General features: G+C 51.9%; 7 protein-coding genes across 7 annotated transcripts; 4 read left to right on the top strand and 3 right to left on the bottom strand.

Moving 5' to 3' along the window:
- Positions 1–223: 223 nt before the first annotated feature.
- N7458_011457 (DNA-directed DNA polymerase POL5) lies at positions 224–3,428 on the bottom strand (the record flags this gene model as incomplete). Its single annotated transcript, XM_056914839.1, has 5 exons — positions 224–1,132; positions 1,185–1,487; positions 1,552–2,348; positions 2,405–2,990; positions 3,057–3,428. The coding sequence occupies 5 exons, from the start codon at positions 3,426–3,428 to the stop codon at positions 224–226; spliced, it is 2,967 nt and encodes a 988-aa protein (XP_056759593.1).
- A 6,538-nt stretch (positions 3,429–9,966) lies between these two features.
- On the bottom strand, positions 9,967–10,816 carry N7458_011456 (uncharacterized protein; the record flags this gene model as incomplete). The annotated part of the gene is made up of 2 exons (XM_056914838.1): positions 9,967–10,109; positions 10,576–10,816. 2 exons carry the CDS (start codon positions 10,814–10,816, stop codon positions 9,967–9,969), a joined length of 384 nt encoding a protein of 127 aa, XP_056759592.1.
- A 621-nt stretch (positions 10,817–11,437) lies between these two features.
- nimT (putative tyrosine protein phosphatase MIH1) lies at positions 11,438–13,353 on the top strand (the record flags this gene model as incomplete). Its single annotated transcript, XM_056914837.1, has 4 exons — positions 11,438–11,676; positions 11,778–11,845; positions 11,962–12,139; positions 12,222–13,353. 4 exons carry the CDS (start codon positions 11,438–11,440, stop codon positions 13,351–13,353), a joined length of 1,617 nt encoding a protein of 538 aa, XP_056759591.1.
- A 2,137-nt stretch (positions 13,354–15,490) lies between these two features.
- On the top strand, positions 15,491–15,785 carry N7458_011454 (uncharacterized protein; the record flags this gene model as incomplete). The annotated part of the gene is given in 3 exon segments (XM_056914836.1): positions 15,491–15,603; positions 15,616–15,652; positions 15,687–15,785. The coding sequence occupies 3 exon segments, from the start codon at positions 15,491–15,493 to the stop codon at positions 15,783–15,785; spliced, it is 249 nt and encodes an 82-aa protein (XP_056759590.1).
- On the top strand, positions 15,786–16,847 carry N7458_011453 (uncharacterized protein; the record flags this gene model as incomplete). Its single annotated transcript, XM_056914835.1, has 1 exon — positions 15,786–16,847. One exon carries the CDS (start codon positions 15,786–15,788, stop codon positions 16,845–16,847), a length of 1,062 nt encoding a protein of 353 aa, XP_056759589.1.
- A 683-nt stretch (positions 16,848–17,530) lies between these two features.
- Positions 17,531–19,367, bottom strand: N7458_011452 (CwfJ domain protein; the record flags this gene model as incomplete). The annotated part of the gene is made up of 2 exons (XM_056914834.1): positions 17,531–19,298; positions 19,354–19,367. The coding sequence occupies 2 exons, from the start codon at positions 19,365–19,367 to the stop codon at positions 17,531–17,533; spliced, it is 1,782 nt and encodes a 593-aa protein (XP_056759588.1).
- A 377-nt stretch (positions 19,368–19,744) lies between these two features.
- On the top strand, positions 19,745–27,664 carry N7458_011451 (uncharacterized protein; the record flags this gene model as incomplete). The annotated part of the gene is made up of 1 exon (XM_056914833.1): positions 19,745–27,664. The coding sequence occupies one exon, from the start codon at positions 19,745–19,747 to the stop codon at positions 27,662–27,664; it is 7,920 nt and encodes a 2,639-aa protein (XP_056759587.1).
- Positions 27,665–27,975: the final 311 nt, after the last annotated feature.

Here is a 27,975-nt window from a genome sequence, read left to right as displayed (position 1 = left end):
CTCGCTGTCCCTTCAGATCACCCTCGAAGGGATCAGTGCCGTAGCTATAAGTGATTGTCGTTTCATGTCCTAGAGAACCTTGGCCTGCGTTGAGGCTCCAGCAATCAGAGACTGTAGTACATTTCAAGGTTATAGCACTTCATAGGGAAATGGAACATGTATTTTTACGGGGAATAACAGTTGCCAGAGGCGTGATCTATATACAGCAACTATGCCAACCCACTCAATTCTTCAGCTGCTTGCTCGCCGACACACACCAGTTATTCCAATCCGTAAAGAACGACGGCTGAATATGGCACTTAGTGCTAATCAACTGCGCCTTACGAGTCTCCGCATAAACATCGACAACTTCCGCAATCGCAGCCTTATCCTGCGCAACCAAGACCTTGACCACAAGCAGCGAAGCCTGGCTACACGCCGTCGCATGTGCGGGCGGTCCACTGTGACTAGCCTCCTTGTGAATAGCGCGCAACAATTCCCAAATAGCCTCGGGTCCGTCCTCGTTATCGATCGTGGGGAGCGCATTGCCCTTGCACAGCTTGGTGTACTCGCGGAGAACGCTGTTGGCCTTGTTGGCGATTTGCTTCACGGTTGAGCGGCGGGTGAGTCTGAGAAGGGGGAGGAGCAGGTCCAATGCAAGGAGGCGGGAGTGGCATTTCTTGACGAAGATCTCGAGGAAATCGAGCACGCGGTTCTTGAAGTTGACCATGTTCTCGCGCGCGTCTTTCTTGTCTTTGTGTTGGGAGGCTGCTTGGTGACGGGCGCGGAAAACGTTGGCAAGTTTCTCGTCGACTTCTTCCATGTCGTCGTCGTTCATGTCAGCATCTGAGTCTGAGTCCGAGCCGTCAGCGTCTGGGTTCGCGCGGTGGGTACCCAGTGCGGCGGCGAGTTTCGCTTCGAAGTCGGCTATTTCGGCGGCATTTTCTTCATCATCCTCTTCCTCTTCTTCGTCATCGTCTGAGGAGTCCGAGTCAGAGGCGCCTCCGCCGAGAACCACCTCGACATCGCTGTCCTCGTCATCGACGTCGATCATCTCAACGTCATCCTCCTCGTCGTCTTCCTCGTCATCATCATCACCCTGGTCTTCGAACATCTCCTGCTGGCCAGCCAGGCTCTCCTTGGCTTCCAGAATCTATACAAAAAGATTAGATCAAAACTCAGAAACGTAGACTTTAAGTACATACCGAAATCAACGATTCCAGGCCATTCTCAGTGACCTGATCAGCAAAAGCGCCAAAGACCTGCTCGCTCATACGGCGGAACAGCTGTGACTGCTTAGAGGCAAAGCTCAAGAGAATCTCAACCAGGGCATCCGAGGCATCCGAGGTATCCTTCGACTTCGAGTCTTCGCCCAGGAACTTGGTATAGCAGAACTCCAGCTCGTCAAGCATAGATACAGCTTCGGCATCACCACTGTACACTTGCAATACAGTCAAGGAGTAAAGGAGCTTGAAAGCGGCAATGCTGGAAGTTTCTCCCTTCTTCTCCTACAGAAGCTTATTAGCAAAGCGGAAAAAAAGGGAAGTGTGAGCACAGCTCGAGATAACGTACCTTACTAGACAGTTTCTTCAAGGATTTAAACGCAGTCTTGACCGACTCCTGCAGCTTGTCATCTATGTTGATGATAAACTTTCCATGCTCCTGTGACTTTGCGCCATCGCGAATCTGGCGCACCACAGCATATGGAATCGTGGCGGCGTACTTCTGAGAAGCAAGAAGACTGTTCAGGGAAGAGTTGATCCGGTTTCGCAGCAGCTCCTGTGTCGCCTGCGACAAAGCAGGCTCCGGTGCACTGTCCATGAAGTACGCAAAACGCACGAAGATGAACAAAATCTGCTCGAGGACTGACTGATAGTCCTCTTCAGAGTCGCCATTTCCAGTCGCGGCCTTCGCGCGCACGATAGACAACAGCAGATTGGCAACAAATTGACGGTTCGCGGCGGCAGCCTTCTCATCGCTCGTGCCCGGGCTAAGAATAAGTTTCTCAAACACGGGGATGATCTCCTTCAGAGCGTCGCTGTTGGCATCGGCCACAATCTTCTCAATTGTCTTGGTCTTGGTGACTTGGTCGAAGTTGACGATTCCGCTGGTTCCCATGAGGCCACGAACTGCGGCTGCGGCGAAGCCGGGCTCCTTCGACACACGAGTCTGAACTGCCTTGGTAGCCTTGACAGCCATACGGTGCAAGTAGCGGTCCTCCACGGCGAGCTGGTTCGTCAGGCATCGCACGAGGTTCTTTGTGAAAATTTGATTCGCCTGCTGGGATGAGCCCTCGTTCAGGACTTTGTTGAAGAGGAGGAAGCCCCAGTATTTCCGCTCATCGGAGGATGAAGATGCAAACAAACCACCTAGATGATATATCTAATTAGTAATGAAACCGCAAATCGCAACGTTGATAACTTACTATCGACAACTTCGGTCCAGAAGTCAACGAAACTTAAACGTGCAGACTTGGACTTGGGCTTGGAGCCATCCTTGGCCACGTCGCTGGTGCGGGAGATAACTGCATCCCAGGCGAAATGCAACTTCGAGTTCCACACTCCAGAGGACTTGTTTCCCTTGTTCTCGCCGTCGGTCTGCTCAGCAGACGATTCCTTCATGATCTTCGACAGGCTGCCGCGCTCTTTCGGGTCCAGCGGGTCATCGTGCTTCCAAACCTTGCTGGGCAACTCAGCCTTGGGGAACATGTCCTTTGCCGCCAGCCAGACAGCCACACCCTCCGGAGAGCGGGCCAAGTCATGAGAGCAAAGGCGCTCCACAGCAGCCTCGACGAACTTGGCATCCATATTACGCGCAGAGAGATCGTAGACACAGCGGTAAATAATCCAACCACACTCCTCGCGCAGCCAAGGCTTTTTCTGGGCGAGTTCGAAAACGATGTCGAGGACCTTGGTCCATTCCGTGAACGAGGTAGAGGGTTGGAAGAGGATAGAGGACTTGATGAGTGCTTCCGCACCGAAGAGACGGCCGAAGTGGTGGTCGCGTTGTTCCTATACAACAGAAGTTTCCAGATTAGCACAATCGTCCTGTCACTCATTGCCTTGCGTAGAACACACCTGTCCCGTCTCACTGCCAGAGGAGTTGGACTGCGCCTCCCAAATCTTCAGCGCATCCGCAATACCGAACTCAGCCGATTCCCTCGCAGCCGAGAAGATCTGAGTCAAGACCTCGGTCAGCGCAATGGAGAATCCAATGCGAGCAGCCTTGCGGCTACTGCAGAGACCGCGGAACAGTCGCTGGAGTGCCTTCTTGATCTGCTCATCGGTCGGGTTCTTATCAGGAGTGAATTGCGAGACAAGAGCCTGCGCGGCACGCAAACGAATCTCGTCCTTTTCACTGGCGAGATCCTCGTAGATCTCGACGAGCTTTACGTCGATATTGTACAGTTCGCGACGGCGCTTTTTCGTGGCGAACTTGTCGAACCCCATTTTTTCTGGAGATATAGCGAAACAGAAGCCAATTAGCTTGCTGCTGTGGCTATTAATATTGCAGCCGTGAGATTGGAGCTGCTAAGTTGTTGCTCCTTGCTGTGGAAGCAGTGTAGCATTGCTCGTTGAGGCGCAGAAAATTTGGATGTCGATTACCTCTTTGGGATTAGCGTGTACTGATAAGCTGATAAGAGCTGTTCTTTATCGATTCAGTCTCGCGTGGCATCACAACTGCAAGCGAATTGACAACACGCTGAATTGATGAGAAGATTATTATTTGGGTGTAGAGAAAAGGATCCATCTATTGGGAGTCAGGACTGTACTGCCCAGTGATGTCTTCTCTTAATGTTGGATATGCGACCCCTCATGGCGACACGGCCAGACCGCAGATAGGAGTTCATCACTGGAAACATCTATGATTGAAGTAGCTAGGTATCTACCATGTAGATGCTCAACTGCGAAAAAGCTGCTGAAGGAATATGGTCAAAATTCCTACTTTATCGCAGGCTATGTTCAAGAACTTTAGCTCCCGAGGACCTCACTCACACCCGACTTAGTCTATAGAATGTAGACATGAAAGCCGTCGATATATATTCACACTTCCAAGTACACACTACGCAGCACATTCTACATATCCAAAATCCCATTCAGCCTCAGAACGCCCCTAATAAAGTCATTGAAGCGGCGCTGATAGTAATCACATGTGCCATGCCCCAATTGACCAAATCAACCCGGAAGGAACCCGTTTTTCTTAACTTAATGATCTCAACCGCTGGGCACCATCCAACCCCCATAATCAACCATCACCCCATCAACCCGACCACAAAAAAACGAAGCAGACAAAACGCCCGAATATTTCAAGATGTCATTACTTGTTCTTTCTGTTCTTTCATGTCACAATCTTTACAAACTATGTTCTGTCAAACCCGCAGCTCATCGCCACTCTGACGAGTTCTTTGTGAGAGGTGTTCAGGGGTAAACCACGGCAACCACGCACACAACCTTCCAAGGCCAAGCAGATCCAGAACTGTACCTACACCATAGACGGAGTATGGAGTATGCGTAAGCCTCGATCTCCGCGACGATCATACCACAGCGGCACAAGTGTCAATCCAGACCAAATAGTTCATAGTCCATTCGGCACGAAACTATAGTTAGTTTTTGCGTGTGGGTTTGAGGGTAGAGCATGCGCAAGCCCGGTTCCGCGGAGGGCCTGGATGGACTCGTTGTCTGGGTAGCCGGGAGCTATTTGTAGGTTTGTACAGCGTGGCGAGTTTAAATATGGAGGATGGATGGATCTAGAGGGTACCTGTGTGCGTTGGACAGGAAAAAGGAAAGATAGAGAAAAGGCTAATGGTTTGCCTGAAAAAGTGATAGGAACAGGTACAGTGTGCGAAGGACTAGAGATGTCGAATCTGATGTGTTTCAATGGGCGTTGGAGTGTACATACGGATGACGAACTAGGTAGTTGCTTAAGGCAGCGATGCAGCAATATTGAGACACACGTTCCATGGTGAGACTCTACGCCTGTTAAATGTCAGTGTCAAATCTACTGGTATCATGCACAGGGACAGACACGGCATGGCAAAGGAACTGTCATTGAACATAACTTTCCGAGTCGAGTCTGACATGCTGTATTGTATATATTCCGGAGGTGTTAGTCCGCGACTCCGACAACCGCAACCACAGCAACATAAGCTATGCATCCTAATCTCGAAGACCATCATCCTACAGGTCATCTAAACCCCGACGATTTTCGAATCTATCGCCGCAGATTAACCTTCTCCTGCGTCAATGTGGCACACCACAGCGACTGACATGCCGTGGAGTGGACTACGTGGGTCGGCCATGCAGACGCCCTCCTGCGCGGTGTGGTTGACAGCTAACCGCGCATCGGATCAGAGGTACAAAGTACAAAGTACATATGTATTAAAAGGGGGTTTCGTCAGGCACTCGCGGAACGAGGCGACGAGGCGCGAAGACGGAAATCAATGGATACATATTTTGCTTTTTTGACGGGGCGCTGTATCACAGTGCCAGGTCAACTGTATGGAGACAGCACAGAAGAAAGAGAGAAAAAGCAATTGACTTCTACATACGGAGTACAGTAAATGGAAATCATTGATGCGGGTTGAGATGGGGTTTATTAAAGTTTTCAAGAATTCGATTAATGCACTACGGATGGACATGACTCCTCCATACACTATTCTCTACTCAAGGATTTACTCCGAGTAACGAATATGAATCGTCAGGCGTGTACGGCGCGGGAGAGGGAGAGCCCCAATTCCTAATCTGCGGGCGACTAATCATGGACGGACTACGGAGTACTAGTTCGCTAATATCTGCGCTACTCGTCTCAGAGGCTCCCAGAGGATCCAGACTAGACACTTAGTCCGTCGATACGACGAACCATCTGTGATCTATCAGCGACGGCGCGAAAAGGCAATCCGGAGCCGAGGGAGCGCCGGCCGTCCCGTGCCACGATCGGGGCTGTGCGCCTTGTGGATGAACGCTTGAATCGAGCTGAATGGGGAGGACAAGAAAGTCTCCGTCGTCCTTTCATACCTTTTGTCCGAGCAATTGCCTGTAAGGCTGTGCCAGACAAGCTGTAAACAGTAATTGCATGTCAGCCAGAGGGAGGGGTATTTTTATTTTTGGGGGGAACACTCGAAGCGGCTGACAGGCACGCAGCCGAGGAGCGTGGCCAGCGTGGGTGATGGCAGCCCGGGGCATTTCAATAGCGCCGCAGATCGGCGGCGCCGTGCTGGAGCAATATCGAGTTGACAAATTAGGAATGGGGGCGCCTCGACAAAAGATGGGGGCTGCGATTTTCCTGGCCTAGGTAAGAAGTGGAGTGGGAGGGAGATACCCCGTAGGGAATAGTTTGAGCCTTTTGAGGGATAGCACAGAGATTGAGGGGAAGATTGGGGAGATGAGATGAGATGGGGTGATGGACGGATGGTAATTGTGGTAAGGGTAATTCAAGTATTGGGATTGTCAGATGGGAATTGCAGGGTGTGCTTCGTATTGTTGTCCCTCTCAAAACAATAAACACGATGGCCGTTCCAGAAAATCCAGAAACAAGATGGTGACTGTGTTGTTCGAGGTCGATGTTATCATCTGATGTCACTGACACCGATTTCAGGCATCTGGTTGGATGACGGTCACGGGATTGCGCATCCGGTTCGCGTTGGCGGGAAAGTTTGGTTTGTTTACGCGTCGGAGTTTGGGCCGAGTGTGTCCCCCCCTCCAGTGAGGTTCGAGCGCTTGCTGACCTCACGATAGGGCAATGGAGGGGGAGGACAGCGGTCCAGATGCCTAGGCTGCAGATGAACAAGGCATGGCACGGGGGAGGAAGATGTGATGAACCCCGCAGCTTCGAGTCTGCGACGAGACCAGGACTCGATGCGACTGGCCGATGGCGCACGGCGCTGTGACGCAGCTGATGGGTCACATCATCGCGATGATTGACTCCACCAGTCTCCAGAGGTCTGGGTCTTTGCAGTGGTGGCGCAGCCTAAACGAGAGGGAAGGCTGTGAGAAAGACAAAGAAGATCGGGATGCCCGACCAGACACCCCGGTCCATGCGAAAAGTAGTACGAGTTATCGGTCGTTCAATGCAGCTGCTTCGCCAGTCTGATTGGTTTCGATATTGAGGGATGCAGGCGGCTATCTGACCGTCCGAGCACTGTGCTTCACAAGGCCATAACATAACATCAAAACAATGTCCCTAAAAGGGACGACGCGTTTCGTAAACAATCACTTCTTGTCTTCAAGGCTTTGAGACGTCATGAAGCCATCATCACTGGTGATAGGCGTCCAGACCGGAGCATGAGAACAAGATAGAGAACATACTCCGGAGAGTGACGTAGCCCCACGGACCAACATGGGGTCGGTCCATTATTGATTGACTGATTGATGGACAGTGCGAGGCATTATTCACCGCATCCCGACCATGCCGGGATGCCCTTGAGTCTTCAGACCTGCAGACTCGACACGAGCGCTGCAGCGCAATGCACTCTGAGACGCATAAAATCGACCAGCTGCAAGCTGACGGGCCTCGACCGAGCGGAGACCAGAACAACAGCAGGATAGGAGACGGTGAAGTCGGCGTTTCACCAAGAGCACGACAAAGAGAGAGGTGTCCAACGAGAGCCCAGAATCGCACAACACCACACGACTTGGGGTGCAGGATTTAGCAATCTTTAGGATGATCGCAAGTCCCACTGCTTAACTGGCTAGCCTTGTTGCTTACTCCATCGACTAGCAGTTTCAGGTTTCTTTCACCAGAGCCGATTTGATATCATGGTGGCAAATGTGGATGGAGGGGCGGGGTGTTTTGATCGTGCCATGTCGGATGGGGGGTGTCATAACAAAGAAATCCTGTTAGAGCAAGAGGATATAGCTTGTGGATGAAGTACTGGGCTTTGTTGGCTGGTGATCATCGGTCGGATATGTTCGGCGGTGATTGATTAGTTCTGTCCTGCCTGGTTGTAATTAGTAGTGGACTGAGTACTCCGTAGGTATTGCTGCCTTTCGATAGAATCGAAACATAGTAAAATGTATAGAACGGTGCTGCACGTTCGTTCTAACAATGACGTTAAGCCATACCCACACGCGCACGGATCAATCATCATTATCATCATCACAATCATGATGCTTTCCAATACTGGACTTCGATTCCCATCCGAATACCACAGCAACCCCACAATCCCTCAGGAAACGCAGCGGTTGCCCCGTGTGCGAGTGGGATGGTCGGCTGAATCCCGAAGTCAGAGTCACCAGGACACAACTCGGGATTCAATAACCTACCCTGCCTCGCGACTGGCACAAGGGCTTAATAGCTAAACCTGCCAATTGTTAGCGCCATCCTACCAAGGGGGTGGATGGAAGGGATGCGCGACATTGAATTCCCCTCGCGGTGCCCTTGATCAACGAGAATGTGGATGAAACGCATGTAAGGTCACCCTCACGGGCATGAGATCAACCCCACCCTATCCCCCAGATTTTTCCACGATCAGGACAGTTACGATGGCGTATTATAGCTATGATTGGAAATCAAGGCGGTTATCTCCAGAGCCAATACTTCGATCTGGCAAGAATGAGATGAGAGATCCAATTTATTCGTTTGATCTGGCAAAGAATGAGACGATCGATCCACTCTTTCCTCGATGCTACCTTTTGGCAAGATTGTGCATGGCTTCAATTTCTCCGTACTGGAGACGGTGGGGGTTGATCCTATCTACAATAGAGTACGAACTACGAATTGCTTCGTAGAGTCCGGACAGCATGATCATCCTATTCAATAGGAAGCGACCCTGGGCAAGGCTCATGCAGGGACGACCCCCTGCAATGATGCTTATATCTTGCGAACCAATCACCTCGTCGATCTCAGTGGGCAATCGTTCGAATCTTACAGTAGCTTATCTCCCCTTCGGAGCAAGTGGTTGAATTTATTAACCTCGACTACCGTAAATGACGATATTGCGCGCGCCTGGCTTCCCCAAGGGGTAACTGATCGCCCTCTGAATATGTTGGACTACGATGACTCCAGACCACACTACAGTTCACCAGTTCGCCCGATCGGGGCTGTGACCGTCTACTAATCAGCGTCACGCGATTTCGGTCTTTTTTCGTAGAGTTCGTCGGGGCTGCTCGGGCGGTACTTCCCAATCGCCCGACCGAGCCACATCTACAAAAGTACATTTCATTGCTATCCACCAACCTCTATCTGAATGAATCACCCAGTGACGTCCCTCTATCCCCTCATGGGATTGACTCTATTCCTTGGGGCAAGATGTATGCATCCTTGCATACGAAGGACGATCCCAAGAAATCACTTGCAGCGAGCTCGTTTAGCTTTCTGAGCTCTATTTTCCGACCGGGTGGAACGCAGTATCAAGTGTGGAGCCCCCCTGGTGTTTTTTTAGCCTCGATCTTACTCCGTTTTAATTTTTCTTTTCAGCTGAGCTGGTTCCTCTGAGCAACGGCAACGGCACGGGAACGATGAGAGACGAGTAGAAAATTTTTTCCTAAAAAACCATATCATTCTTTGGGACTGGTGGATACGGAAGACCCATCGAAGACGCACCGAAAGGCGCTTTTATTGGGAGGAGGATGGATAATTCCTTCGGCCGTGGAGTCGAAGGAAAATTATGATTATGGATGGAGTACGATGTATGGTAACGACGACGTTTATGAAGAAAAAAGATTCGGCCATGCATTGAAAAGTGTCATAACGGTTTTTGAAAATCTGGAACCGAGGAAGTTAGGGCTGGAGGTTTTCTCTGGATATCTCCATATGTACTTGAAGAGCTAGTTCATGGGTAGGCCAGGGGTGGGAGAGACAGAAGGGGAAGCATTTGTCGCCAGGATATGCAAAGCTATTGAATGCTATCTGGTCTGTCTTCGAGACTTGCCAAGAGTCAGTCAGTTTGTCTAGCTTTGCTGGGCGTGCTGAATGGCTCACTCTTCGCAGGAGTGCCCACGCTTCGAATGATTGAGTGTGCCCTAAAAAATCCTGGAAAAAGAGTCCAAGTCACCTAGTGAACGGGGGTGCACCGAGCGTCTCAGCCAGCCCAAAAAAGAATGAGAGCGGAGGGTCGGGAACGCTGATAGGCGCTGGGTTGCTGTGCAGCCAGTAGTCTGGGAAGATGGGCGGCAAGGGAGTCGGGGCAACCACTGGGGCCAAAAACGGGGAGGGGGGACAGGAGACCAGAGACCACGGGCATACAAGGGTCCCCGGGGGCATTGCCAATCCATACTGAGTCTGGATATCCGGAGGAATAATTCAAAAAAAGAACCGAAGCGGGAAGACAGGGTGAAGGGCTGCATGCTTGCATACCAGCGATCGTACCTGAACGCACTCCGCAGTGCAGGAGGAGCAGGTGTGGGAGGGTGGGTTCCACTTTGGCAGGGGAGAGCCATCAGTTGCCGCATCATTACGTAGGGTACCGAGAGGGTGTATGGTACAATTGAGAAGAGAGAAGCTGGCCGAGGACTGTCTGGACGACCTACCATACGGAGACAAAGTCAGTAGTCAGGATATTTCCCGCAGTAGTAAATTAGTAGGTAGTTAAGTATATAGACATGTATATAGTTCACTATTCTTCTCACAGCGATCGCACAAGAATATACGGAAAAATACCAGTTCCAGAGTGCGCCGTGGTTGCACCCGCAGTACCGGCGTGTATCAGGTACCGGCCATACGATCCATACCATACTGACGATACCCACGGAGTAGACCGTACAGTACCCTCATCTGGAGATCCTCCCCACTTGCGTTGCCATTGCAACAGACCCATCCCTTCAGCTTCACCAGTTTCGTTCTTCAAACCCTTCTGTTCCACTTCTTTTCTCTCTTCTTCGTTCCCTTTTTCACGACACATTCTGACATTGAATGCCCTTCGACAACCCTCGCCCGAGCTCCGATCCCTCCTCCTTCGATCCCGACCTCCGTGCTGAGGCTCTCCGACAGACTCCCCTCAACTTGACATCCTCAGCCCGCAGGCCACAAGCTACCGGCCCCTCCAATTGCTGCATCCCCGAACCTCCGATCGTCCACCCCCCTCCGGTCATGTCGCTGTAAACTCCGACACTCCTGCTCCACGAAAGATTCCGCTCTCACCCATAGGTGGTTGTGAGGGTGCTTTCGAGGTCACCAAGGATCGAAGGATATATTGGGACTGGCTGTGAGAACGTCACCCGCTGCAAGTCTGCGTGAGCTCGTGGTTCTTCCGATTCCGGGGTCTTGGCGGACGTGGACATACCTGGACATACATTTGGTATCGGTCAAACTTGAGATTTGCATATTGCATATTGCATCCAGCGTTCATTTGTGAAAGCATCTTGGCGGATTTCCCTTCAGGTGGAAAAGAAAAGGGCTGCGTGCAAGCATTGGAATTGGTCGTCTCGTTTTTTTCCTGGACTTGACTCAACCTCCCCCAACTGTATCACGTCGGAATCACCTCCTCTCCCAGTTGCAATTCGAATACCCGAGTCTTGCAATCATGGAACACTCGTCACCGTTGGCCGCCATGCAGCCTCCTTCTATGCTGTTTGGTCACTGCTTCCGTGCAGATGCACCTACATCGTATCCGTCGTTGTCCGGCTTTGGCACCAATAGCTTCAACTTCAAGGATCTGTCAATGAAGAAGTCTGGTCCGGATTACTTCAACGTCAAGCCAATTCCCTCGCCTACAGCCAGCCTTGCTGCTGATTTGTCTCAAAACTTCCACATTGATCAAAGGTTCGTTGTGTCAGGTGTCGAGGGTTCGAGGGGGCGAGAGTCGTGAACAAAGACGTCCACGGACACGAACCACTGCACAGTCATGCTAACCCTAATTTTAGCCCGCAACTGGCAACGCCACGGAGGTCTTTGTTCACTTCTAATATCCTTTGTCAAGCTAATGCCCGTGGTGAGTACTGGTGTCAACGACATGTGAAGCATAACCAAGACTTCAAATACTGATACCCTCACTCCAGATGATGTGATGACCACTCCCCCCCCTCCCTTCATCTTCACCCGCACCAGCAATGGACGTGATGGAGATGTCCCCTCTACCTCACAAGCCCGCGTTCATTGTCACCACGGAGTTTGAAGTTCACTCACCCTCTCCCATCTGTAGTCCAATGGACTTGCCCATCACGTCTGCAGCTCCCAGTCCTCTCCAGGCCTCTCCCATGGAGGCCCTGACTCGGGCACCACTTGAGTAAGACACCTATCACATTCCTCCGGGCAATCCGAAGTATATACCTCCTTGTGAACCTTATCTGACTGATCAATGGCTGTAGGCGCCGTCGTCCCCACTTTCTCCGTCCCAGCTTGGCCAAGAGCAAGGCCCAGTCCTTTCAGCTTGGTATGACTCGCCCTGCCAATGAAAGCAAAGCTCCTCCCTTCCGGTTCAGCACCGCCGGAGCCAAAACCTCATTGAGCACGTCTACCTCTCTGGAGGACATGTTCGGTGATTCTCCCCCTCAAGAGCGGTCTGTCTCTCGGAATAGCTCCTCGAACACCCTGGCTCCGCCGCGTCTGCGGCCACCTTTCCAACACGCTCGTAGCAGCGGCTCGCCCGCAACCCACTCCATTCGCAAGCCCTCCCACCCTATGATGCGTCCTCGTAAGCAATGCCGACGATCATTGAGTATGTTTGAGCATCCGGCGGATGTGATTGCCGAAAAAGAGGCCAAGGTACCCACAAATGCACCCCTCCAGTCCATCAGCGACATGGAAAGTTCGCCAACCCCAAAGCTTCCTCACTTCGTCCCCGAGGATCGGGCGGACACTCTGCCTCGCATTGGCAAGCACACTCTGCTTGAACTTCTTGACGGGAAGTTCAACGATCGCTTCGACCACATCATGATTGTTGACTGCCGCTTCGAGTATGAGTATGAGGGTGGCCACATCAACGGCGCTCTCAACTACAACGACAAGGAGCGGCTTGCGGGTGAACTGTTCGGCGCTCCCAAGCCCCGGACAGCCCTAATCCTGCACTGTGAATATTCCGCGCACCGCGCACCCATTATGGCCAAGTACATTCGCCACCACGACAGGGCTGTCAATATCGACTCATATCCTAATCTGACGTACCCTGATCTGTACATTCTCGATGGAGGTTACAGCTCCTTCTACGCAGAGCACCGTGCTTTCTGCTACCCCCAAAACTATGTTGAAATGAACGCCGACGGTCATGAATTCGCCTGCGAGCGTGGACTCGGCAAGGTCAAGCAGCGTTCCAAGTTGAACCGCGCTCAGACTTTCGCTTTTGGCCAGCACTCCTCCCCGCAGATGGAAGATAGCCCGACTGGTCGTCCTCGCTTGGGAAATGATCGGAATAGCCGTCTTCTGGCTTCTCCGCTGGGTTCTCCATTCGCTGAGAGCCCGGTTGCCAATCGGACGCCTGGTCGTCGCATGCTTTCTTATTGATGTCTCTTCGCACTTTTACGTTTTTGCACTGGCGCATGGTGGATTTTTCCATGTTTTGTGTCTTGTATTTGGAGCGAGGTGTTTTTCTGATCGTTGTATTTTTGTTCATTCTTCCTTTTTCTCTCTGGGTGGTTTCCTCCCACCTCCTTTCTCCTTTTCTATCCACCTCGGCCACATGCTCAGAGCGTGGTCTCCGTCGACTTGTGTCGACCTCTTTCAACCCCCCTTCTTGACCACCGACCTGATATCCCGCCGTCGATATCACATCATCCTTTCTTTCCCGGGCTCTCTTTTTTCTTCTTTCTTCTCTCCGTTTTCAACCTCCAGAGTCCCGCACGATTCAGCGTTTCCTTTTTCCTTCTCGACGATATCCGAACGCTTCGACCGTTTCCTTTTTTCGTGCATGGTTCGACAATACTTGCCTTGACAACTCTCCATGAACATCACCAACGACTTGGATAACTGACTTCCCTATCATGACCCATCATTCCTCAGGCCGTGGACCTGAGTGATCTTTCCTATGTTTTCGATGACAACCTGAATTCAACTCGAAACTGCCCACCAAGACGTCTTGGCTGTTGGCTCAGCCGACTACTCCGGTGTCTCCCACTGACCAGCGACGCACTAATTTGCATCTCGGCCGGCAACGCCTTGCCTTGCCTCTCTTTTCACCCTTTCCCTTCCGGCTTCATTCCTTTCGCACTTATTGCCCTTTAATCCGATGTTTCCCACCCTTCCTGTACAGGTATTTTCTTTTTTGATCCGAAGTGGAATGGTTCAACATTTCACCTGGTGTACCAAATTTGCATCTCGATGGAACACTTACTAATGCCTTCATTGCGAGCCCGTTTCGGAGCCACTGCTTACGGGCATTTTGTGTTTCTCTTGCGTCATTCCCCCCTTCCCATCTACACACATTGTTACTTGATGATTACCTGGATCCTGGTCTCTCGGGGACCGGGCCTTCATCTCGGCTTGTTGACTTGTTGAGGGGGAGCTCTGGGGATGGCATATGGCATACATGATAATTGGCTATGCAGCTTGTACATAACTCGACTACTTGCCTGTCTGTGAAACAGGGCACACTACGTTTTCTGTGTCTGTGGGATTTTGATCGGTGTGGCTGGAGCCGTTGAAAGGAGGCTGCAGATACAAATTCTTTTTTCCCTTTGTGAGCAGAATGAATCAAAACACATTCTACAATGACGTTGTTCCTGGTAGATTCCTCGGTATGTATGCCAATCCCCGTATGACCTCCGTAGCCCATACCTCTTGTCCTGCCATATTGCGCCCTAGCCCACCAACAATTTGTTATTATTCCTGGAACTCCTAACTGGAACTCCTAACTGTCATCTCTCATCCGCCTCCTGGTCAGATTTTGCGCGATCGGCAAACGGTGGAGCAAAAGTCCCTCGATTAATGAAGATTGGCGGTTTTCAGTCTCCGACGAGAATGTGGAGGCTGTGATAGGCGGAGAAAGGGCGGGCGATGGGGGTTGATGGGGCCCTGTCAACCCTGAACTCTCGTCTCCCCCCTCGGTGTTTCAGCGAACTTGAACATCTCCTCCTCTTCTTCTTTCTCTTCCTCACGTCTATCGTCGAGAAGCAAAGCAGGGCTATCACTCGTTTCGAGCCCTCGCGAACCTCATTTTCTTCGTCTCAAGGTCAAACCTGGAATTTGACTTTGATCCCAGCCCCCCTCCGTCTCGTTCGTACTCACCAGTTCACGATTCTTGCTGCCTGGTTCGCTCGTTTCGAATCGGCTGGTGATTCCCCGAGAAAGCCTCGTCACCGTGAACCCTGGTACACCACGACACAACCCGGAAAGTTCGCCGTATCCATTCGTTGCTTCTATTTCTGTTTTGCTTTCTCTGCATAGCCCGCTTGTTCGATATCAGGCTCGGCTGCACCCCGCCTTGAATCCTCCTTCGTTCGCTGGTGTTCGTCGGGGTCCAACTTCGTTCTTATCGCATGCGCTTCCTCGTGAGTGTCTTCGGAGTTGGATATACGAATTGCAGCTGTGATCTGGCCTGATTTCCGATCGGTCTTGCGAATTTTCGTGTATACCAAGGGGTGTATTGTCAACCGAAGGAATTGAGACGGTTCTAGTGCGCTAGAACCCCCAATATACCCTCATCATGAGTCCCACAAGTTTTGCGGGATTATGGGCGCGCAATGTCGCGAACGATATCGAGTCTGTTCCCTCGACATTCTCGAGCTGGGATAAGTGCATGTCCAAGGCATACTGCAAGTGAGTTTCCAGTTTCCACCCCAAGGAGTGCACGCGCCCTGATGGGAGGGTCCCACGCTGATCAATGTCTCACTTGACTGTAGATGGCCCGTTATCGTCGGCATCATCATCGGCTCGGTCATCCTGATCGGTATCCTGGGATGCATCATCAATTGTCTCTGCTGTGGCTATCAATGCTGTAAATGCTGCTGCGGATGCTGCTGCCCCTCTGGTCGGCGCAGAAACAAACAATCAAAACACTACGACGAACCAACCCCCTACAACCAACCTCCTCCCCAACCAAACCCTCATACCGCATACCAACCATCCCCCGCACCCCCGTCTACCGCGGCGCCGTCCAAACAGCAACCTTCGATACCCCCAAATCCGCCGGCGCAAAAATCGACGAAGATGCCCTCCCGGCAATGCCCACCTGGGCCGCCGCCGTCGATAAGCATGTCGAGGACCCGGCTCACCACGACGACGTCGAGATGGAACCCTTGAACCCGCACAACCATCCGGATAGAAAACAGGGTGCCTCGCCATTACACGGCGCAACCTCTTTCTCGGATTACCCGCCAGACAGGACGGGCTCCGCCGCGGGATACAGAGGCTTCACACCCACAGATCCCTACGCCCGCCGCTCCCCAGGTCCAGCCGCTGCCCTCGCCGCAGCACAAGACCCCTACGGCCGCCGTTCACCAGGCGTAGCCACCCCCACCCACGCCGCGGATCCCTACGCGCGTCGCTCCCCAGGACCCCAGGCAATGATGGACCCCTACGCCCGCCGCTCCCCAGGTCCAGCAACCGCCTACGGCGCCGCACAAGACCCCTACGCCCGCCGCTCACCAGGCCTGACATCCCCCGTCGGCGCGCCCACCTATAACCAGCAAGCCTACGACCACTCCCAACAACAGCCATACGACGAATACCACAACGGCAACGGCTACCACGCCGTCACCTCGCCTTCATCAGGAGCATCCTACCAACCGCACACAGCGTACTCGCCCTCCGCGGAGCGCGCGCACGCGCCTCAACCCGGTATGGGTTTCCAGCGCCAGCCCTCGTTCGGGTCCAGTCAGTACCCGCCAACGTATACGTCGCACCCTGCGTCTCCGCCACCGCCGTTCCAGTCTGCGGCGCCGTCCCAGTATGGCGGACATGAGTATGGGGCTGCGGTTAGTGGGGAGTCGGGGAGGGATCGGCCGCCGAGTTTGTTGCAGAGTGGGAGGAGGCCTGCGCCGGGCACGTATAGGGATGTTTGAGGGATGATTTTGGTTTTTTGATTTTGATTTCTCTTTATTCTCGTGGGGATTGGTACCCCTACCCCCTCTTTTTTTGATCTTGCGCTGGTTCTGTTCTTTGTGATGTTGGTCATGAGAAGGCACTTTGATACCATGATTTTGTTTTCTTGTACTATGTTCTCTTCGTCATTATGGCCCTTTCTTTCTTCTTTCTTCTTTTTCTTTCTTTCTTTGTGCCCCCATCATGGCTGGGTCTTGCATCGGAGTCATTTATGCTCATGTCCCGTTTCAATCTTGTCTTGTTCTTTTTCTCCGTGCTTGCCTTGCGGCCACCGCATGCGTGTGTCGTGTCATGTATACGACTATGACCTCCCCCTCGAGCTCTACGGAAGCTTGAGATTTGTCTTGGATATTTAGGTACATGACGGACATTTGTCTTCGAATGAAAATCACCATGGACATTTAAGTGCAGCAGCAGCAACTAGATAATGTCTGGAAGGTAGAGATTGTTGTTCGGACATGTACTCATGGCATTGGCTTCATTTTGGTCTATCGTACATTAGTTATTTGCTGAACAGGCAGTGATTAATCACTCCTTTAGTGAGGTGTATTTGAGACAGGATAGGAGAGTCCCCGTCATCACATGGTTTCCATTCAGACATAAGATCCGCATCACTCACACACACAGTGGTACTACGACATCGCTACTCGAGCGAGAAATCATACTTCTTAAACGTCTCCTTGAAAGCATTCGCATCAGCTTCCTCCTCAGCCTGCGACTGCGTCGCATCCTTCCAATTCATCCGCTTATCGAGCTGTAACAACTTCGCCATAACGCGACGGCCGAATTGCAGGTCGAACTGGAAATTCGGATTCAGCTTTAGCGTCATGATCTGTTCTGACCCGCGGGGCTGGGTCTTGCTAGCATCGGCTTCCGCTTCGGCATCGCCGCTGGACTCCGCATCCTTCTCCTTCTCCTTTTCGTTTCCCTCTTCGTTGCTGTTCTCTTCTTCTCCGGGACTCCAGATCGATACGCGGAAGTAGTCGCCCCGCTCGCTCAGTGCGCCTCCGTCCTCGGGTTCACCGTCGGCGGCACCGTCTGACTGCGCGAGTGCGAGATTTGAGAACCGCGGGTACTTGAGATTCTCGGCTTCTACCTTGAAAGCAAGCTCGACTAGTTTCTCCTTGATGAGGTCCGTTGGCACGGGGAGGAATTGCCAGTGTGTGTGGATGCCGCCGGCGCGGCTTACTTCCCAGGTCACAGCGCCGAGTTGCCCGGATGAGCGGTCGCTGACCATGTGGCGCAGGGCGGTGTTGAAGCGGACCATCTCGATGTATGTGCTTGAGCGAGTGGCCGGGTCTGAAATCAAGCCTAGGGTTGGAGTGTGCTCGAAGGGGATGATGAGGATGTGGCCCGGGAAGCCGAGAGACGGGAAGAAATTGACTGGAGGGAGAGGTCCCTTGGCGGTTGTGAGGTAGCTTTGGTCGCCGATGGAGGCGATGAGGTGGGTTGCGATGTTGGGGTTGGAAAGACAGAAGAAACACCTGTCCGGTCCTGGAGGTGGCTCTCGCTGCTGCCGCTTTCCGCGGTGCTGGTTATACTCGCGAGAGGGGTCGTGGCTGGCGAAGCGTTGGAATGATTGATTTTGACTGGGGAGATTCTTGCGCTTTGCTTGGGGTGCTGAGAGGGGAGAGGCGGTTACGCCAGCCGGGATAGTGAGAGGGGCCGTGGCAGTGAGATCGAGCGAGAATGCGTAGAGGGCTTTCTGCTTGGAGTCAAATGAGGCCAAGGAGATGAAGCGCGTCATTGGCTTAGTATCGGGACTGTCTTCCGTCGGCATGTGGAAGAAAGGCTCTCGCTCGTAGAAGAACGAGTCGGATGTGGAGAAGTGATATCGAGGTCTGAGCGTGGCGCATACGTCTGAGATTATCTGGACCTCGGATGAGATCGAATTGTAGTCCTCTGGTACTGCGACTTTGGAGCCAAAGCGGATATCCTTGGGCCATTGATTCGTGATCAAGATGTCTGCGTTGTGCATGCCGTAGAGAGCACGAGCGTCAGACTCGCTGTATGTTGATTGGAATTTTCCACTGGCGTTGGTTTCGGGCTTGGAATTTGATCCTGACTGATCTAATTGACCTCCGAGGGCTGCAATGCGAATGCCCTCAGCAGTTTTGAGGATGCCTCGCTTCCCGAGGAAGTACAGGTTCGGGCAGACTTCATCATCGGCTTCGATCTTCTCCACAATTCGAGTAGGGAGCGGTCGGCTACCCACTGTGAAGTAAGTTGTTACAGGAACATGGATGTTGCCCTGAAGGAGGGCTGAGATCTCATCAAGCTCGGCTTCTGTGGAGCAGTCACCAAAGAGGTTGCCAACAATGATTGCAAAAGCGAAGTTCTGTTTCGTATGCAACTTTGCCAGTCTGGTAAACACTGCCTTTAGCTGGCAGTTGGGGCTACCAACGACGATACTGTTCTCAAGGTCAGTTCATGTTCTCTTGAAATAGGCTACCGAGGGTCTCTCACATCTTTGAAGCCATGCCGGAGGAATAGAAAGCCGCGCTCTGGTCTGAGCGCCAGCTTTGGATTAACACCGGAGATCTTGCACAGAGCTCACGAAGTCAGTCCTAAGAAATTGAAGAATGCGTGTCAACCGTTGCACTACAACTGGGATGAGTGTTGCTGGAAGCAGAATTGATAGTGAAGCTGCAAGGATGCGGCGCGCTTCTGGAAAACGGGAGCTCGGGCCACCTCGTGACCACGCTAGCTTGTTTAGGCTAGCGCTATGCTGCGAATCTCCCCAGCGGAACAAAGTGGAGCCGGATACCGTTCAACTTTTCTTGTATTCGATGCGGGTTGAGAAAAAGTTCCCCGAGTACCTTTCTCGTCAGCAGCGCTACCTGTCGCATTCTCCAAGATGGTAGCGCAAGGCTCACGAGCCAAGCCCACCAGGCGCTTGAAACGTGGCACCGAAACTACCAAAACACACCGATTCGAGGGCTTTTCGCAGCGTATCGCAAAGCTCAAAATCGATCCGATCCACCGAGTGCGCCGGGCGAGCTTTGGTGAAGATGAAGGCGAAGCGACTTCTTATTTCCGGTCGGCCCTCGACCACTGGGTTGATATGAACCTGTCAGACAATTTTACGCAATTTACCCGTCGAGTCGATGCCCTTTCCGAGAGTCTCGCCCAGATTGTATACCACGAAGAGAAGATTATGGGCTTGCTGGTAGAATTTATTGAGAAGAGAGACCAGAACTCTCTGGAGCCACTACTGAGCTTGCTCGCCCAGTTTGCCAGAGACCTTGGAGTTCGCTTTGAGAAGCACTTCGCCACCTCCGTTACGTTGGTCGCATCTGTCGCAGCTACACATCCCGATGTTGAGGTCGTCGAATGGAGCTTTACCTGCCTGGCATGGATATTCAAGTTTCTTTCTCGTTTGTTGGTACCGGACTTACGCGAACTGCTGAAAATTATGACTCCTTATCTCGGCAAGGAGCGACAAAAACCCTTCGTTGCTCGATTCGCCGCCGAGTCGATGTCCTTCCTGATTCGCAAAGCCGGCCTTGTCTACTATAAAAACAAGACACCACTCGAAAACGCCGTCTCCTTCCTCTACGAAGATATCACGCAAACTGCGGAAGAGGGGAAGAGTATCGACTCATACAAGGAGGGTCTGATGGTGATGTTTGCAGATGCCATCAAGGGTGTCAACCACGGTCTCCACTCTAATGGTGTGGACGTCCTCCGTTGTGTCTTGGACCAAGTTCCTCCATCGACTCCAAACAAGAGAGTGCCCGCAGAAGTCGCTACTGGAGTCGTGATCAATCTCATTCACCACACCACACCGGACACCTTTGGGCCTATCATCGACACTGTTAAGGAATACATCAATCTTCGGTCTCAAGAGAGTGAAAACTCTAATTTTCCCCAGTGCTGTCGCTTGATCTTTGTTTGCGTGGCAACCAGGAAAGCCTCCAGAATCAGAGATTGGAAGGCGGTTCACCAAACGCTTGTATCGCTCCTCAAACAGGCCGCGGCAAGCCCTGATGATCATTCGGAGTCGATTCCCCAGCTCCTTGGAGCTGTTGCATATGCTCTTCAGCTGTCGCCAATGGATGAGATGCTCCCATTCATGCGCTCCTTCATGGATCTGGTATCAATTGGGCCTCTTGCGAAGTACTTCCTGTTCTTCTGTACTACATTTTCAGAATGGGGCTCTGAGCGTTTCCAAAGTCTACTGGTGCCTTACTTCCAGAAGTTCATCAATTCTTCGTGGAAGGAGCATGAATTTGAGTTGTGTCTTGCTCTTCTCAAGCTGCACGAGACCGGTTGCATCACACCCGAGGTCTCAAGGCCAGGATATGTGTCCTGCCCTGATGGGTTGAAGACCCGTATCTACGACTCTTTGGTCTATCCGGCCAAGGACCAGAGCACCTTGAATGCTCTGGTAAAACTTCCAAAGGCGATTTCTCTATTTGCGGACTCTGCTACGTTATCTAAGATTGTCAAGAAATTGCACAAGAACATCCTGTCTGCGATGAAGGACGCTGCCTCTGAGACTGACAGCGAGAAACTTGAAGGTATTGCATTCTATCTTGGACAGGGGTTCAAGGCCTATGTCGAGCTGGCAAAAGAGGCTGGGGAGCTTGACTCGGGTCTCTGGCAGCTTATACTCGCTGCCTCCACCAAGTTCTCGCGCCTACCCCTGTTCCTTGAAGGAGTTCTCGCTTTTATGTGTGTTGTGCAGAGGCAAGAGTCAGAACCTGAAACCTCTTCGGTGGATGAGCTTGCGTCCAACTTGATTGTCAATTTGGCCGGCCCATCTCATCGACTGAGGTTCGTCTCTCTTCAAATTTTGCAGCAACTCGTCGTTCAATATGCCAAAGAAGACCACTCACCTGTCGCGCTGGCTATTGAGGTCGAAGAAAGCCCCCTGACTTTGCAGAGCGCAAGAACAGTCCAGATGCATGTCCGCAAATTGGCGCTTCTCTACCCACAGATTGCGCCTCGCAAGTGGATGGCCACTCTTATTCCATACTTCTGCTTTGGCCTGTTCTCTAAGAAGCTTGCGCCCCTATGGGATGACTCTGCTGCTGCCTTGAAGACCATCAGTGAACACCCGGAAGGAGAGAAGATTGTCTCCGATTTGTCTATCCAGTGGTTACAGGAGCGGGACTCTGACGCTGCTGGAGATGAGGAGCCGGAAGATGATAAAGAAAACAACTTCGTGGCGAGTTATTATGAGTGTTTTAACGTCAACAACATCGACCGCACTGTCGGTACCAACTGGGCCGTCGCTCAAGCTCCGTCTATCACCCTCTCCCAGCAATTCCAAAAGGAACACAAGATTGCTGATCTTATTCCTGCTCTGCCTCGAAACCATGCCCTGCAAGTGCTAAACGCCGCCCCCAACGTTGCCGAGAAGCGATCTCGTCAAATTGTTCCCTTGTTTCTGTCTTGGGCTCTTCGTGATGATCAGGATGACGCTCCTGGACAAGATGTCAAGACTGAAGCTGACAACTCAGAGGCGCCAATCCGATGGGGTTTCAAGGACCGTTTGTCTATGCTTGCCTTGTTTGGTCAGTTTGTGAACCCCAAGGTTCTTTACAGGGCACCGGAGGTCCATGAAGCTGTTATGGGTCTCCTTTGTCACGGTAACTCGGAGATTCAAAAGGCCGCTCTCAAAGCTCTCTTTACCTGGAAGAATTCCCATGTTACTCCCTACCAAGAGAATTTGCTTAACATTTTGGATGAGTCCAGGTTCAAGGACGAGCTGATGGTCTTTGTCCGAGCTGGCGGGGAAGACAGCCTGATCGAGCAGGAGCATCGTCCAGTCCTGATGCCAGTGCTTCTTCGATTGCTCTATGGTCGCATGATTTCCAAAGCGGGTGCCAGCTCTAATCAAGCAGGCCAATCTGGCCGCCGCAAGGCTATTCTGCGTACCCTTTCGCATCTCTCGGAGGAGGACTTCAAACTCTTTATTAACATCTCATTTGGTCCTCTTGCTGAAGTGGCTATTGCCAACGACACAGAGAATGACGAAAAGGCTTTCGTGGATGAATTGACAAGCCCAAGGAGACAGCTTGGTCTGCTGAAGATGATCGACACCGTTTTCGATACCCTCCAGAGCCGCATGACTGCCTATACCACTCAGGCTATGAATGTGATCGTCTACTGTCTGGTTCGAGCATGCAGATCTCTTTACGACGAGAAAAGCGCTCTTTACGTTGATCGCCAGGACGAGCGCCTTCTATCTATGTTCCAGAACATCCGCCAATCAGGTATCCGATGCTTGAGCCTGGTCTTCTCTATCTCTCCCGATCAGGATTGGACTCCGTATGTCCGGATCATTTTCCGGGAGGTCATTGACAACAGATTAGAGCAATTCCCCATTGAGACTGCACAGGGTGTTTCTGGGCTGCTTCGGCTGTTCCACACTTGGGCTTCTGCTCCGCGATCGACCTTTTACCTGGTGAACCACAACAAGGACGTTTTGACCAAGGTCATCGACGTCCTGGCCGTTGAATCCGCTCGTGACGAGGTCAAGATCTTCGCTTTGGATGAAGTTCTCGTGCCCTTAGTCAAACTGGCTAGCGGCATCAAACTCAAGGATGATGGTGAAGATGAAGACGAGACAATGCCGGACTTCCCAGCGGAGCAGATTCGCTCTGAGGTCCTTTCCCCTTACCTGGAGCATGCCCTCTCCCATCTCGGTCGCCTCTTGAAGAGAGGACCTTCGAAACCGGTCCTGTTTTCAGGTGTCACTGCCCTGTCTCTGACCGCGCCTTGTGTCGAATCCTCTGGTGAGACCTCTAGCCTCATTAGCATCGCGACGTACCTGCTTCGTCAGCCCCCAGACCGTGTCAACCCCAAGACAAAGTCTGGTCTTTTGCGGATTCTCGAGCACTTCCTTCCTCTGTACAACCCCGAGGAAGATACTGAGCTATCCCAGCAAGTTTTCGAGGCGGTTTCGTCCATGTTCGACTACTTCAAGGATGACGCGAACAGAGAGGTGTTGGCGAGAGTTTTCACTGCCCTTGCTTCTCGCGATCAAAAGCTCGTCGAAGTCGCTGAGCTCTGCGCTGATCTGAACTCTCGTTCAGTGAAGAAACTTGGACCTGACTACGAGCGGCGCCTTGGGGCCTTCAGAAAGATCAACGAGGAGATGTCTCAAAATCTTAATGCCAAGCAGTGGCGACCTCTCCTGTTCAACATGCTCTTCCACGTCAAGGATGAAGAGGAGCTCGCCATCCGATCTAGCGCCACTTTCGGCTTGAAGCGTTTCATCGAGAGAGCAGCGACCGAGACAGGTGATGAAGGCTTCGAGGCACTTATCAATGATGTTCTACTCTCATCGTTGAAGTACGGAATTCGCCAGAAGTCCGAATTGATCCGTTCTGAGATTGTCGCCGTACTCGGATACTTCATCAAGCTCAACCCTACCAGGCCATCTGTTCAAGATATGCATGTTCTCCTTGTTGGTGATGATGACGAGGCATCTTTCTTCAACAATATCCTCCACATCCAGCAGCACCGTCGGATGCGCGCTTTGCGTCGACTTGCTGCGGAGGCTGCTAAAGGCAACATTGAGTCCTCAAATCTGGGCACCATTTTCCTACCTCTCATTGAGCATTTTTCTTTTGATGAAGCTGAGGATGAGAGTGGTCACAATCTGATCGCTGAGGCTGTAGCAACCATTGGGTCCCTGGCAGAATGGCTAGATTGGAGTCAGTTCCGTGCCAATTTCCGAAGATACCGCAGCTACATGCAGAGCAAACCCGAGATGGAGAAGAACATTCTCAGACTCCTGGGTCGGATGTCTGATGCTCTGTCAAGCGCGATGGACCAGAAGAAGACGGTCAGCGAAAAGGCCAATGGCCATGCTACGGATGATTCCGACAAGATGGACTTGTCTGATTCGATCCATTGCAGACTCGCCAAAACACTGCCCACTCTGGAAAAAGTCTCGTTGGAGTTGACAACCAACTTCATTCCCTTCTTGACCAATTTCATCCATCACAAGCAGCAGACTGAGATGAGTCTACGTCTGCCCGCCTCTGTCACGACAATCAAGTTGCTCAAGATTCTTCCTGAGCAGGAGATGGCCATCCGTCTTCCTGCCGTTCTTCTCGACGTTTGCAGCACCCTGAAGAGTAAAGCTCAAGATTCTCGAGATACTGCAAGAAAGACTTTGAATGACATTGCCCTCTTGCTCGGCCCGGTCTACTTTGGCTATATCCTGAAGGAGCTGCGCAACACACTTCTTCGTGGTTACCAGCTTCACGTTCTATCCTTCACCGTCCACTCCATGCTCGTCGCGACTACGGACCATTTCAGTCAAGGCGACCTGGACTATTGCTTGGGGGATTTGGTTGCCGTGGTCATGGATGACACTTTCGGCACCGTTGGTCAGGAGAAGGATGCTGAAGACTATGTTAGCAAGATGAAGGAGGTCAAGAGTAACAAGAGCTACGATTCCATGGAGCTTCTTGCCAAGAATACCACAATCCGCCACTTGGCGAGCCTCGTTCGTCCGCTCCAATCACTGCTGCGAGAGAAGCTTAACTCCAACATTGTCAAAAAGCTTGATGAGCTCATGCGACGAATTGGCATTGGTCTCCTGAGAAATCCCCATGCTGAAAACCGAGAGATTTTGGTATTCTGCTACGAAATCATCAAGGAATCCTACCAGGACAAGGCCCCAACTACTGCTCAGGCTACTGCCAAGTGGGAGAGGGAGGAACGTTTCCTGGTCAAGTTGCAAGGAGGCAAGCGAGGCGAGAAGCGTGGCACGACATCATCCCACGTTTACAAGCTGACCCGTTTTGCACTTGACATTCTTCGCGCCATTTTGAACAAGTTTAGCTCGCTCATGACAGCATCCAACCTCTCTGGATTCCTGCCTATCATTGGTGACGCACTTGTTCAGGCTCAAGAAGAGGTCAAGGTCTCTGCTCTGCGGTTGCTCTCCACGATTATCAAGCTCCCCTTACCCGAGATTGATAACAACTCTCATGTGTACCTCACAGAGGCTGTTAAGATGATCAAGGAGTCACCAAGCACCAACTCCGAGGCTTCACAAGCTTCGCTGAAGCTGATTTCTTCCATGATCCGCGAGCGAAAGACCACCAAACTGCGCGATGGACACCTTGCATATCTCCTCCAGCGCCTGACAGCCGATATCGAGGAACCTGACCGGCAAGGTGTGACGTTCAACTTCATCCGAGCAGTCATGTCGCGCAAGTTCGTCGTTCCGGAAATGTACGAGCTTGTGGATAACATTGCAACCATGATGGTCACCAATCAGACTCGCTCTGCGCGCGATCTGGCACGGGGTACCTACATCCACTTCCTCATCGAGTATCCACAAGCCAAGAGCCGATGGTCGAAACAGCTTGCATTCCTCGCCAAGAATTTGGAGTACAAGCACCAAGAAGGACGGCAGTCGGTCTTGGAGGCAATTCATTTGCTCTTGTCGAAGACAGGAGACGAGATGGCTCAGGATATGATCAGCACATTCTTCTTGCCTGTTGTTCTTGCCATGGCAAATGACGACTCATCAGAGTGCCGTGAAATGGCCGGTGCATTACTTGGGCAATTCTACAACCGAGCAGACAAGGAACAGATGAAGACTATCCTCACTCCCCTTCACTCCTGGCTGGAGCAGACCGACAACATGGCCTTGGGTAGTATTGGCTTGCAGGCTATGCGGATCTACTTCGAGGCTGAGGAGACCGAAAAAGAGAAGGAAGGACGGTTCGTCACAAGTATTCTCCCTGACTTGATGCAGTCCGTCCTTGAAGACCAGGATGATGGAAACTGGGAGACACTTTACTTCGCATTGCAGCTTTTCACCAAGCTCTGCAAAACGAACCCTACTCTCGGACTGAGCGCTAGCTGCGCCTCTGTTTGGGCCGCCATTCAAGAGTCACTTTTCTTCACTCACGCATGGGTCAAGACTTGCGCTGCGAACCTCGTCGGTATGTGGTTGGCGGATGTGGCGAAAACACATGCCGCTACTGGTTACAGCGAGATTCCCCTGGCCTGCAGCTCTGGCCTTGTCTTGGACAAGGACTCCATGCTCAAGCTGCTCCGGGCTAGTCTGCGGTCCCTTCGCACCCCGGGTATCTCCGAGGAACTGGCAATGCAGAGTGTCCGTAACCTGGTCTTCCTTGGTCGATGCTGTGCGCAAAACGGTCTTGAATTCCAGAAGACCGAAGCCGAGGCAGCCGAGGAGGCCGAGTCGGAAGGTGAAGATGAGGATGAGGACGTGGATGCTGGAAGCCAAGTCGATGGCGAAGACAACAAGGCAACCGGTACGCAGTCGAAGCAATCTGCTATCCGCTATATCTTCTCGCAGATCTCATCGCTTTTGCGCCGGGAGGTCATTTCAACGAGACCCAATGTTCTTATCCCGAAGACTGCCTCCATCGCTCTCCTGGCTGCCCTCATCCGCCATCTGGAAGCCGAGCAGATTCTCCCATCTCTGCCCGTCATTCTTCTTCCGCTGCAGCACTTGACCGACCCATCTATTCCCCCTCCCCGCTCTTCTGATGAGAGCTTCCAGAATACCTGCAAAGCTCTCGTCTCGAACTGCCACGAAGTCTTGGACTCGCTGCAGAAGAAGTTTGGAACCACCGAATACATCGCCGAGATGACCAAGGTTCAGGACCAGATCAAGGAACGTCGGGAAGGACGTCGTGCCAAACGCCGGATTGAAGCCGTTGCCGATCCTGAGCGGTTCGAGCGTGATAAGAGGAGGAAGAACGAGCGGAAGAGGGTCAAGCGACATGAGAAGGGCTTGGAGCACCGTGGCAAGAGACGGGGTTGGTAAACAAAAAGGAACAGGATTTGTGTGTTGCATTTATAGGTTTACTATTTGGTTTCGCCGGCATTCAAAAAACATGGCGTTTAGAAGCATAGGGTTATTTTGAGTATATACCTGGAACAATTCATGTTGCACAGATTTCTACAATTCAATATGAGATACCATCCATTATGTCCCATCTCCAGAGCGGTCTTCGCCTGGGCCCGCCAGCCATATTACAGAATTCCGTGCTGGCACAGTGAAAAGCTAAACATACTAAGCAAAGATTTTCTCCATCGAAATGGGCGCTTATATACATAGTCACATGATATAAGGCC

This window comes from Penicillium daleae (assembly GCF_028827525.1).
Source record: "Penicillium daleae strain IBT 16125 chromosome Unknown utg000009l_segment0_segment0, whole genome shotgun sequence".
In the NCBI taxonomy this organism is placed as follows: Eukaryota; Fungi; Ascomycota; class Eurotiomycetes; order Eurotiales; family Aspergillaceae; genus Penicillium; species Penicillium daleae.
Note: the sequence above shows the minus strand (reverse complement) of the source record. Positions and strands in the feature narration are given on the sequence as shown.